Below are 11,274 nucleotides of genomic sequence, written 5' to 3'. Positions count from 1 at the left end.
TTTTCTCATCAGCAAAATGTGTTTAAAATAAATCCCGCTCATGGGGTGTTGTGAAAATCAAATCTGTTAGTAGGTGTAAGAGTGCTTACGTGTGTCCTGCAAATTTAAGGGGTGGTTGTTTAACTCACTCCTCATTTGTGGGCCTGAGTCACAGAGGATGGCCCGTGGGGCCCTCGCCGGGGTCTCCTGCATCCACACCTGATGACAGAGAGGACTAGAGCAGGTGCAGAGGACCCGATTATTCCCCTACCGAGGTACAAACAGACTTAAGGTCTTCACAGCTCAACCCATTTCCCTCAGAAGGAATCGGTGGCCTCGTGGGCTCAGGTATATAGAAGGTGAGATTTTTAGTCTTTCAGTAGAACAGAGGGAAAAGACAAATCATTTAAAACCAAAAGTGACCCTAGTTACTTCTGCCTTCCATATGAACCGTCCACAAATTCAAGGTACAAATCTTTAATTTTTTCTCTCTCAACAGGAAAACTAGCTTGGACTTACATCCATCAGATGAGCAGGAAGTCCAGGCCTTCCCTGGAATCATCCGTTAACTCCAGGAGAGTCCCTCTCACGCACAGAGAGGGCCTCAATCAGATCCCTCGGCCACTGGCATTGCTTCTCTCTGCCACACGATGGCGCTGTTGGCAGCGGGTCTTATAAGCCCACGTCCAGGCAAAGCCTCAGTTGAGTCAGGCGGTGCTCAGGTGGTGTGAACCTTCCAGAGAAGACAACCCCAAAATGCCGCACCCGACCAAGGGTGCCTCTTGTGCACATGCCCAGGGTCACACAGCACCCACCACAGCACTCCAGCCCCAGGGTGCTGTCAGGACGGTCCACTCTCTGGATGACTTGGGACTCTATCTCCTTCCCTCCTAAGGAAGCCACACCCCCAGGGACCAGCATCCTGTGAAGTGAAAGGGTGTCCCTACACACTGCCCCCAGGCCAGCCGGGCTACCCACCCTCTTTCAAAGGACAATTAATCCGTTAGGAACACCCTCGGCTGCAAGGAGCGGATAACCTAGAACTCTGGTTTAAACAAATAAGATTTCCTCTTCCTCACATAAGAATGGTGAGGTGGGTTCCCTCATTGGCTCAGCTGTCCCACAAAGCTATTAGGGACCCAGGCTCTGTGTCCTCTGCCCAGCCCTACCTCCTTGGCCTGTTGGCTTTGTTCTCATGCTTGTTGCCCCAAGTTGCAAGCTGACTACTACAGCTCCATACATCATATCTATGTTCAAGGCAGTCAAGGGGCCAGCCATTTCCAACCCCTTTTATCAGGAAGCAAAAGCTTTTCCCTGAAGCCCCTCAGCCAACTTCTGCAAATATCCCATTGGTCAAGATAATATCACGTGGCCTCCCCTGTCTGCAAGGGAGCCAGCACTGGTGGTCTAGTGGGTAAGATTCAGTGCCTTCACTGCCAGGACCAAAGTTTGTTTGCTGGTCAGGAAACCACACCACCCATCTGTCACTTGTCACACTGCGGTGGCTGCATGTTGCTGTGATGCTTAAAGCTCTGCCACGGGTATCTCAAACACCGGCAGGGTCACCCATGGTGGACAGGTTTCAGCGGAGCTTCCAGACTAAGACAGACTAGGAATAAGGACATGGCCACGCACTTCTGAAAAAACTGGCCATGAAAACCCTTTGAATAGCAGCAGAGCATTGTCTGATACAGCGCCGGAAGGGGAGAGGACGGAGCAAAAGACCAGGCAGGGTTCTGCCCGGCTGTGCACAGGGTCACTGGCAGTCAGAATCAACGCCACGGAAAATCTCCTCTTAATGTATCCCATACCTCTCCCCTAACCCCTCCAGCGCGGAAACCATCACCCCTCTAAGATGATGCCCCCTCCTGAGAACACCCAGAAGAGTTCTCAGCCTCTCTCCCAGAGCAGAGAGAAGGGGAGAAAACAGGAGTTTAAATCTTCACACACAGGGAGGTGGCATAATTCAAACCAGAGGGAAGTCAGTCTCCATAGTCTTCCTTTTCCTTCCCAAACACTTGTGGGAGAAGGGAAAGGAAAGTCAGAAACGTCAGAGCATCAGCAGGGCCACCTATGCCTGGGGCAGTGCCGCGGGTGCAGGCGGACAGGTGCTCCATATTTAGCAGAAGCCATTAATGATCTTTGACAAAGTGTGGTATTGGAGGGTGTAGAGAAGGGAAGAGATATTGCTCTGCAAAACAGGTGAGGGAATTGAGTCTGGGGGGCACCAGAGGACAAAGTGGGGAGAAGGAGCTGTTGGTTTTGCAAATTCCAAAGCAAGTGGGCGAAGCTTGGGGGTGGTGCAGTCAAGAAAAACAGTGTAGGGCCAGAGCAGGACTGAACACAAAGGCGAGCCACCCACAGCGTAACTCAGTGAGAGCAGATGACCAGGAAGGCAGCTGCCACCACTAGCGTCCCCCCGCCCAAGTCCTGGGGAGGACAGGAGGGACTTGTGGCCCTGCTGCAGGAGGGGGGTCTGAGCCAACCTCTCTTGGATCTCCAAGGACTGGGCATGTCGGCTGACTGCTGGTTTACTGACACATTGAAATGCCACGGACATCACCTGTTTGTGGGGAGGGGGACACGTCCTCAGATGGTGCATTCCCTCCAGCCCTCAAAGGCCTCTACCACCTGTCCCCCAGAATGCCGAAGGGGGGAGTGGCTCAGATGGGAACCTGCATTTTCTGTCTTGCCCACGTACTAGGACACGCTGACCTGTTTGCTTGGCATACTTGGTCAGAAGACAGGTGGCCTGAGCCCGTGGCCACGGCTGGCAGCAGGGCCCTGGGCTCCTAGATCAGCCTCAGCTACACCCTTCCCCTGACCACAAACCAAAAAGTAGATGGAACTTGTTTTCCAGCCCTTCTGGGTCCCCTTATCTGACTCTCCAGGGGCCACAACCTCGATCTTGTGTGCCTGCCCCACTGGACTGTGAGTTCCCGTGAGGAGCTCAGACTTATCCCTGGGTCCCGCCAGCCTAGTGTTGTGCCTGCCACATGCTGGGGACTCCATAAGTCAGTGCATGACTTAATTAATTCTGAGGCCCCCCTCAGGAGCCCCTGTTCAGGGGCTATTCTATTTATAAGAGCCCCGAGTTCCACAACTTTCTCAGCCTTCCTTCCTTCAAAGCTTACCAGCCCATGACCCATGCCTCAGAGATTGGGAGGACCCTGACCTGGCGTCCTAATTTGCATTAAGGTGTCAAAGCCTCGGGGGCATAATGCATCTTTCTATAGGCATTTTACTCTCCAGTGTCTTGGCCCAGTGGAGTAACCCATGAGGATGTCAGGCTGGTGGGAGAGGTTTGGGGTCTTCAACTATGTCACGGAGCAACTCAGGTACAAACGATGCTTACCCAACGCTTCACACCTCCTCCATCCTGACCCACTGGAGGGAGCAGGAGGAGGGAGCCAGCCTCACACTCTGCCTTCTCTCCCACAGTTATCTGTCTCTGGCCATGTCCTCAGTCCCCCAGCTGAAAGATGGATGGGAGAGTTGGAACGACTGAGTCTGAGAGTGGGGATGGCGGCTGGACCATCTCTGTTGGGGCAGACAGGGCCCCTCTGTCCCCTCCCCAGCCCAGGCAACCTGAGCCTGGCATTGTGTCCATCCTGGAACAGCTGACAGTGCTGTGGTCAGACAGCTGGTGGGGCTGGGCCGGGCTGGCCAGGCTGGCTGGGGTGGGAGTGTGGGTTGTTACATGAGACTCAGAGTCTGCATCTCTCTACCCCTGCCCTGCGGAGCTACAGTCCATCCTGTCACTGCCTGGAGCTGTGGCACCATGCACAGGGGCCAGGGGCCGCTGCTCCTCCTGCCACTGCTGGCTGTCTGCCTGGGTACGGACACAGGGGGTCGGGGGCCCGGGGAGGCCAAGAGCAGGGGTCCACAGCCTCCAGGGATGGAGGGTCTGGAGGGCTACTGGAGCCTGCCCCCAACCCTAGCTCCCTGCTTCTCCACGTCACACCCTCCCGTGGCCTCCCTCTCTTTCTGCCCCGAAGCCCCTGCACCCAGCCTCACCGCCGTCTGTTGCAGGAGCCCAGGGCCGGAACCAGGAGGAGCGTCTGCTCGCGGACCTGATGCACAACTACAACCCCCATCTGAGGCCCGCCGAGCGCGACTCGGATGTGGTGAACGTCAGCCTCAAGCTCACCCTCACCAACCTCATCTCCCTGGTGAGCCGCAGGCCTGGAGGGTGGCAGGGGAGAGGGGACCAGCACACCTGGGCCCTGGGACCTGCTGGGGAGAGGAGGGAGCTGGCTCCAGCAGCCAGGATGGGGGAAGACCCCACAGGGGAGAGCCTGGGGAGTTGGAAAACTCCCATGTGGGCTGCCCAAGAGGCTGGGGTCCTGTAGGACCCAAAGGTGGCCTATAGGGACTAACATCTGGGGAGGGCAACTGATGGGGGCTCGGCCCTCTGTTCTGCACCCCCAGAACGAGCGAGAGGAGGCCCTCACCACCAACGTCTGGATAGAGATGGTAAGAGGCCACCCTCTGCCCTCTATCAGGCCCCCCACCCTGGGGCTCCGAGGCCCTCAGAGCTGCCTGTTCCCCTGCACTCACATCCCTGCCTCTCTGTCCCCCTGGGCTGGACCCCTTTCCTGGGGGGGATGTAGCAGAGAGAGGGGCCTGTCCACCCCCTCCCCCTGCAGCAGTGGTGTGACTACCGCCTGCGCTGGGACCCACAAGACTACGAGGGCCTGTGGGTGCTGAGGGTGCCGTCGACCATGGTGTGGCGGCCGGACGTGGTGCTGGAGAACAAGTGAGGAGGGGCCGCAAGCAGGGGTGGGTGGACAAAAGGGCACAAGGGCAGGGCCCAGCAGGACAAGGAGAGGCTCTGGGGGAAGAGACAGTGAACAGAGGGTGCAGCCTGGGCACCCGGCGGGGGCTGGGAACACGGGACGGAGCAGGTGCTGAGGGTGGGCCAGGGCCCTGATTCTAGACCTGGCTCCATCACCTCTGGGCTGGGCAGCTTGGGGGGGCTGCACCCTCCCTCTCTCACGGGGATGAGAAGAGCACCTACAGAAGCCATCAGGGGTCAATGGGACAGGCTGGAAAAGTGTGGCCCTCCGGCTCCAGCACCACGCAAGAGCTTGACGGAGGCTGGTGGCTCTTGTGACCATTACCGGAGCTGGAGAAGGCAGCGGTATTAGGAAGCTGGCTGAGGGAACCTGGTGGGGTGGGCATGGCAGGGAGGTTGCTGGGGGAGGGAGCGGTTCCTGTGCCCAGTGGGGACCAGGCAGGGGCGCGGTGGGCTGGGCAGGGTTGGTGTCCCCATGTCCCATCCACAAGGGTGGAAGGCTGCTCTGGGGAAAGGGTCTCAGCCAAGCCGGGGCTGTGAGGGTGTGAGCCCCCAGCCCGTGGCCTGGCCTGTGCGCAGTGTGGATGGCGTGTTCGAGGTGGCCCTCTACTGCAACGTGCTCGTGTCTCCGGATGGCTGTGTCTACTGGCTGCCCCCCGCCATCTTCCGCTCCTCCTGCCCTGTCTCCGTCACCTACTTCCCCTTCGACTGGCAGAACTGCACCCTCATCTTCCAGTGAGGCCATTTATTGGGGGGAAGGAGCTGCTCTAAGAGGGGCCCTGGCTGGGTGGGGGACATGAGGCTTCTGGCCATGGGCCTGGCTCCATCTCTCTGGGGCCTCTGTGCCTGTCTCAGGCCCAGACCTTGAAGACACCCACATCCCTTCCTGCTAAGCCCCAGTCCCCTCGCTCGTCCTCTTTCACTGCCTCAGTTTCCCTATCTGTGCCCCAAGGGGAGAAATTAATGTCCAGGGTAGGTGGGTGAGGAGGCATACACATGCCCATGACATACGTGAATGCACACACACAAGACCCCTACACCCTATAGCCCCACGGAGAGGCAGGGCCTTCTCTGCTTTCTCATGTACAAATGGGGGAAAGAGGTCCGGGTGAAGGTTTTCCCATATTTTTGAGGAGGAGTCTTTTTACAAGGAAAACTTGCAGGGAGATCCTCCCCATAAACAAAGTCAAGAGATACAGACTGTTCTATGTTCTAACCATTGGCCCCTCCTGCCCTGGAGGCAGTGGGAAGAAGGAACACACAGTGGCCCTGAACTAGTTTTTTTTTTCAAAGATTGGTACCTGAGCTAACAACTGTTGCCAATCCTTTTTTTTTCTTTTCTTCTTCGCCCCAAAGCCCCCCAGTACATAGTTGTATACCCTAGTTGTGAGTGCTTCTGGCTGTGCTGTGTGGGATGCCGCCTCAGCATGGCCTGATGAGCGGTGCCACGTCTGCGCCCAGGACCCAAACCGGCACAACCTTGGGCTGCCGAAACGGAGCGTGCGAACTTAACCACCTGGCCACAGGGCTGGCCCCAGGCCCTGAACTCTTGACATCTTGCGACCACACTGAGCTGCAGCCTACTGGCCCTTCAACTCAAACTTCCCTGGACCCCAAAGAGCTGGAATTCCTCTCCCACATCTCACTGCCAGAGTTTTGTGGAGAACCGGCAAATTCTTGGCTGCACTTTTTGTTTTGTGTTTTTTTGCTGAGGAAGATTAGCCCTGAGCTAACATTTGTGCCAATTTCCCTCCATTTTACATGTGGGTCACCTGCCACAGCATGAGTGGTGTAGGTCAGTGCCCAGGATCCAAACTCGAGAACTGCGGCCACTGAAGTGGAGTGCACCAAACTCAACCACTACGCCACGGGGCCAGCCCCTTGGCTGCACTTTTTGAAGCAAGACTGCTCACAGTTGCCCTTAGATGACTGTCTCTGTGGCCTCACGGTTGGGTCTACACACTCACAGATTTCTCCTCTTTCCCTCCCCATCTCCCAGGTCCCAGACCTACAGCACCAACGAGATCAACCTGCACCTGAGCCAGGAAGATGGCCAGACCATCGAGTGGATTTTCATTGACCCCGAGGCCTTCACAGGTAACCTCCACCCAGGGTGCTTGCTGGACCCAGCTGCGAGGACAGGGCCAGGCCAAGATCTTGCCCCCTCCCATGTAACTCAGATGAAAACTACAGTCAACCATAAAATATATTCTTTCAAGGGCCCAAAAAGTTCTGGTTTTCCCCATGATAATTACTCCAGTTGTGGGGGAGGGAGATCAAGTATCCAGTCTCGCCCCCGCCCCGACCCCCATGTCCGTTCCTCCATGGCGCTCCTTCGGGCACACGCCGGCTGCCCTGCAGCTGGGTCACGTGGGCTGCAGGGTCTGCCCTGGCCACACTCTCCGTGCCCATGCCGGCCTGCTGCCCGCAGAGAACGGGGAGTGGGCCATCCGGCACCGGCCAGCCAAGATGCTGCTGGACGCGGGGGCAGCACCGGCCGAGGGGGCGGGTCACCAGAAGGTGGTCTTCTACCTGCTCATCCAGCGAAAGCCCCTTTTCTACGTCATCAACATCATCGCACCCTGCGTGCTCATCTCCTCCGTCGCCATCCTCATCTACTTCCTTCCTGCCAAGGGTACCTGCAGCCTGTGGGAGGGGAGCCATGACCCTGGCCGGCAGGACAGCGGGGAGCTGGGAGGGCACAGAGTGGCACCACCACCTGAGACTGGGGACACTGGGCTCCTTGGGGGGTGGGGGAACATGCCCCATGGCAGGGAGGTTGAGAGCTGCTCTGATGGCCTCTTGGTCATGGTCAGCGGGTGGCCAGAAGTGTACTGTCGCCATCAACGTGCTCCTGGCCCAGACCGTCTTCCTCTTCCTTGTGGCCAAGAAGGTGCCCGAGACCTCTCAGGCGGTGCCACTCATCAGCAAGTAAGCCTGGTCCTCACACCTGCCCCCTGCTGCCTTCTCTCCCTTCTCGAGAACTCCGGGCACTGCCCTCCTGCCACGCCCACCCCCACCATCCTCAATGCCAGTCCCTCATCCCAAGGGACTAGGGGGAGCCGCTGCTAAGGGTGGGGGTGGCATCTGGGGAAGGAGTGCCGAAGGGCCAGCCCTACCGCCTGCCCACCCCACCCTGGCAGGTACCTGACCTTCCTCCTGGTGGTGACCATCCTCATTGTCGTGAATGCTGTGGTCGTGCTCAACGTGTCCTTGCGATCCCCACACACGCACTCCATGGCCCATGGGGTCCGCAAGGCAAGGCCCCTCCCTGTCCATTCCAGCATCCTCCTGCCCTGTCCACTCATCTTCCTCTGCACCCGTCTGTAGGCATGTTACTCACCTGCCACATTCAGCAGCAAACCTGCCCTGTGTGTATCTTGAAGCATGCACCATATGGGTTAATAATAATATCGAGCGCTTACTATGTGGGAGGTGTACTATGCATACCAAAATATTTAATCTTCATAAAACCTCTGCAAAGTGGGTATTAGTAGCATCTCCATTTTACAAATGAGGAAACTGAGGCACAGAGAGGTTGAGTAGCTTACCCAAGGTTGCATGGCTAGAAAGTGGAGGCAGCAGGATTCTGTCCAGACAGGCTCCAGAGTCTGTGTGATCTGCAGCCCACCTACAGCAGTCAGATGGGTCCTGTTGCAAATGCAGATTCCCAGGCCCACTCCAGGCAGCCTGGGCCAGAATAGCAGAGGTGGGGCCCAGGAACCTGTTTGTCACACGTGCCCTGGTGATTTTGGTGTGCACAGAAGTTTGGGGAACCAGGCCTAGGGTCTGGCACAGAACAGCTGAGCCGTATAGGGCCAGGCCATTGCCCCTCACAAGCTGCCTCTGGGCCCCCAGCCCTTATCCTTCTGCTCCGAAGCCCAGCCTGGCTGCCCAAACGCCCAGGTCTGCTGGCTGCTGAGCTAAGCCACCTGGAACGTCCCTCTCCAGGTGTTCCTGCAGCTCTTGCCTCAGCTGCTGCGGATGCACGTTCGCCCGCTGGCCCCGGCAGCAATGCAGCATGCCTGGCCACGGCTACAGAATGGCCCCTCCTCGCCGTGGCCAATCACAGCTGGGGAGGAAGGGGCCCTCTGTCTGCCTCGCAGCGAACTCCTCTTCCGGCAGCGGCAGCGCAACGGGCTGGTGAGGGCAGCACTGGAGAAGCTAGGTGAGGCAGGGGCGTGACACACTAGGGACACTCCTCCCCAGGGACTCCAGACGGGGAGGGCTGTCTGTTGGCCAAGGTGCCAGGCACAGCAGATGACTGTTGGGCAAGTGTCCAGGATGGGAGACGGAGGCTGGAGTCCCTAAGGAGAGGCCACCTTCTCCAACTGTTTATTCTACATTCTACTCCCAAACCTTACCCTCTCGCCTCACCAGAGAAAGGCCCAGAGCCGGGGCAGAGCCAGGAGTTGTGTGGCAGCCTGAAGCAGGCCGCCCCGGCCATCCAGGCCTGTGTGGAAGCCTGCAACCTCATTGCCCGTGCCCGGCGCCAGCAGAGTCACTTTGACAGTGTAAGCCAGTCCGGGGGTGGGGTCAGGAGTTGAGTACCTGGTGAGGGATTTGGACTTGAGCTGGGGACAGAACGAGTGGGGTGGCCATGGGAGGGCAATGGGATGGAAAAAGTGGAGTTGGGAGTGGTGACGGGGAGGGACATCGGGGCCAGAGGACCATGGAAGAAGCCAGATTGAGGCACGGAAGTAGGTGAGAAGGGACCAAAGAAATGGAGAATGGAGGCCTGCTGGATGGCCAAGGATGGTACGGGGATCGAGGGTGGGCTTTGTGTCACCGCTGGTCATCCCACACCCTGCCTCCCATCCTCAGGGGAACGAGGAGTGGTTCCTGGTGGGCCGCGTGCTGGACCGTGTCTGCTTCCTGGCCATGCTCTCCCTCTTTGTCTGTGGCACTGCTGGCATCTTCCTCATGGCCCACTACAACCGGGTGCCCTCCCTGCCATTCCCTGGAGACCCCCACTCCTACCTGCCCTCACCTGACTGAGCCAACCAATTGAGGCTAGCCATGCGGAGTCTTATCAGCTGTGTTCTGCTGCTGTGGTCACGAGGGTGCTCTTTGGGAAGTGCCACATGTGAGCCAACCAGCCCTGAGAAAAGCTGGAGAAATAAAGAGACAGAGCAGGAGTCCTGGAGTGGTTGGCGATGGGCTGTGGGCAGGATGTACTGGGGGGTCAGCATCCATGTGACATTGGCCAGCTAGTCCTGGCACTCCCCTCACTTCAGCAAAGCATTATCACCCGCCTATCATTTCTGAAGCCCTAAGGACTCTGTTTTGTATGCCGTCCCCAACTAGGCAAGGTCCTATCCCTCCAAGCCTGGGCCTCCCTTCCCTTTTATGAGTTTCCCATAGGCTCCTAAAGGAGGAAAATCAAGAGAGATGTGACACCTCCAACTGGCACCTCCCTCCCTCCCCTGCCTTCTGGGAGCTGTAAGCACCCAATACTCACCTGGGCCAGTGACCTTTCCACTCATGCACATTTTGTCATTGATCACAGAAGATTTCACAAGTTTTATCTTTCCTCACTGTTAAGATAAGAGCTTATCCTACCACGACAATCAAGAGTCACTATTCCCCCATGTTTGAGATGGGCAAATTGGGGCCCCCCCAAGAAAGGGGCTTCCCAGAACACTGGTGGCTAAATAAGGTTTGGAGTCCAGAATTCCTGACTCAGGCACAATCTTAGACACTATGGCCTGGAAAATGGACCCCTCTTCCTTCTCTTCTCAAAGGCCAGGGCGTCTGCAGTGGTCTCAAAGGACGGTTAAGACAAGGATGAGCTAGGCAGGGAGCCTGGGAGGTAACAGGGAACCACTGGGCTCTGCCTCCCAGGAGGAGACCCTGACCAGCCTCCCTTGGCTCCATTTAGGAAACAAGGCCTGCTGAGGTCTTCCTGGGACAAGCAAGGCCCTGCTTTGAGAGTACAGCTGGGGCCTGAGCTCTGTTGGTGACAAGACAGCTTGGGCAAGTCATCTGTGCTCCTTGAGCCTCTGTTTCCTTGTCTGTAACTATGGGCACAGATGTCAGTTCTTATCTACCCTCATCACAGGATCAAAGGTGCAGGGGGGCGATTCAAAATGTGAAAAGTGCCACATAAAGACCTGATAACGGGACATTGCTTGGGGACAGGGGAGCGGACCCGGGAAATGCCACCCCCTCTTCCCCAAGTACAGGGTTGCTGGCTTTGGGGGTCAATCTACCAGCAGGTTCATTTCATTTATTCCAGTGAGTGTGTGTGTGGAGCAGAGACTTAGTCCAGATCCGGAAGGCAATCTGATGCGGGTGGGACCATCTCTGGTTCCCGTAAGCCTCTTACTAGCTTTGTCACCCGGGCTGAGTCCCTCAACCTCTCGGCCCGTCTCGGAGGGCGGAGATAGCTCTGTAGCTCCTGGCACAAGGAAGCACAGATTAACGTCAGCTGCAGCTTATCGAGGGCTATTGTGTGTAGCACCCGACACTGAAGATCTCGTTCAATCCACACGGCA

General features: G+C 57.4%; 1 protein-coding gene across 8 annotated transcripts; it reads left to right on the top strand.

The window, feature by feature from the left end:
• The first annotated feature begins 3,583 nt into the window (after positions 1-3,583).
• On the top strand, positions 3,584-9,907 carry CHRNG (cholinergic receptor nicotinic gamma subunit). 8 transcript variants are annotated; one of them, XM_070489399.1, is made up of 12 exons: positions 3,598-3,815; positions 4,012-4,151; positions 4,411-4,455; positions 4,629-4,738; positions 5,357-5,512; positions 6,777-6,874; positions 7,139-7,412; positions 7,594-7,708; positions 7,921-8,035; positions 8,729-8,945; positions 9,158-9,291; positions 9,602-9,741. In XM_070489399.1, the coding sequence occupies exons 1-11, from the start codon at positions 3,680-3,682 to the stop codon at positions 9,285-9,287; spliced, it is 1,536 nt and encodes a 511-aa protein (XP_070345500.1). In that variant the 5' UTR covers positions 3,598-3,679; the 3' UTR covers positions 9,288-9,291; positions 9,602-9,741. The 8 variants fall into 8 exon arrangements, with proteins under 8 accessions (XP_070345499.1, XP_070345497.1, XP_070345498.1 ...); XM_070489401.1 differs by having other exon boundaries at positions 3,604-3,815; positions 7,322-7,412; XM_014862532.3 differs by having other exon boundaries at positions 3,622-3,815; positions 7,209-7,412; positions 9,602-9,907.
• The last annotated feature ends 1,367 nt before the right edge of the window (positions 9,908-11,274 follow it).

The sequence above is a fragment of the Equus asinus genome, chromosome 19, assembly GCF_041296235.1.
Source record: "Equus asinus isolate D_3611 breed Donkey chromosome 19, EquAss-T2T_v2, whole genome shotgun sequence".
NCBI classification, from domain to species: Eukaryota; Metazoa; Chordata; class Mammalia; order Perissodactyla; family Equidae; genus Equus; species Equus asinus.
This window is presented reverse-complemented; position numbering and strand designations above follow the sequence as displayed.

Excerpts from the sequence above, each read along its gene's own strand:
- CHRNG (XM_070489395.1), top strand. The coding sequence starts at position 3,680 with ATGAGACTCAGAGTCTGCATCTCTCTACCCCTGCCCTGCGGAGCTACA. Across the intron at positions 4,456-4,628 it reads CCAACGTCTGGATAGAGATG|CAGTGGTGTGACTACCGCCT; the intron begins GTAAGAGGCCAC and ends CTCCCCCTGCAG. Across the intron at positions 8,946-9,157 it reads GGCAGCACTGGAGAAGCTAG|AGAAAGGCCCAGAGCCGGGG; the intron begins GTGAGGCAGGGG and ends TCGCCTCACCAG.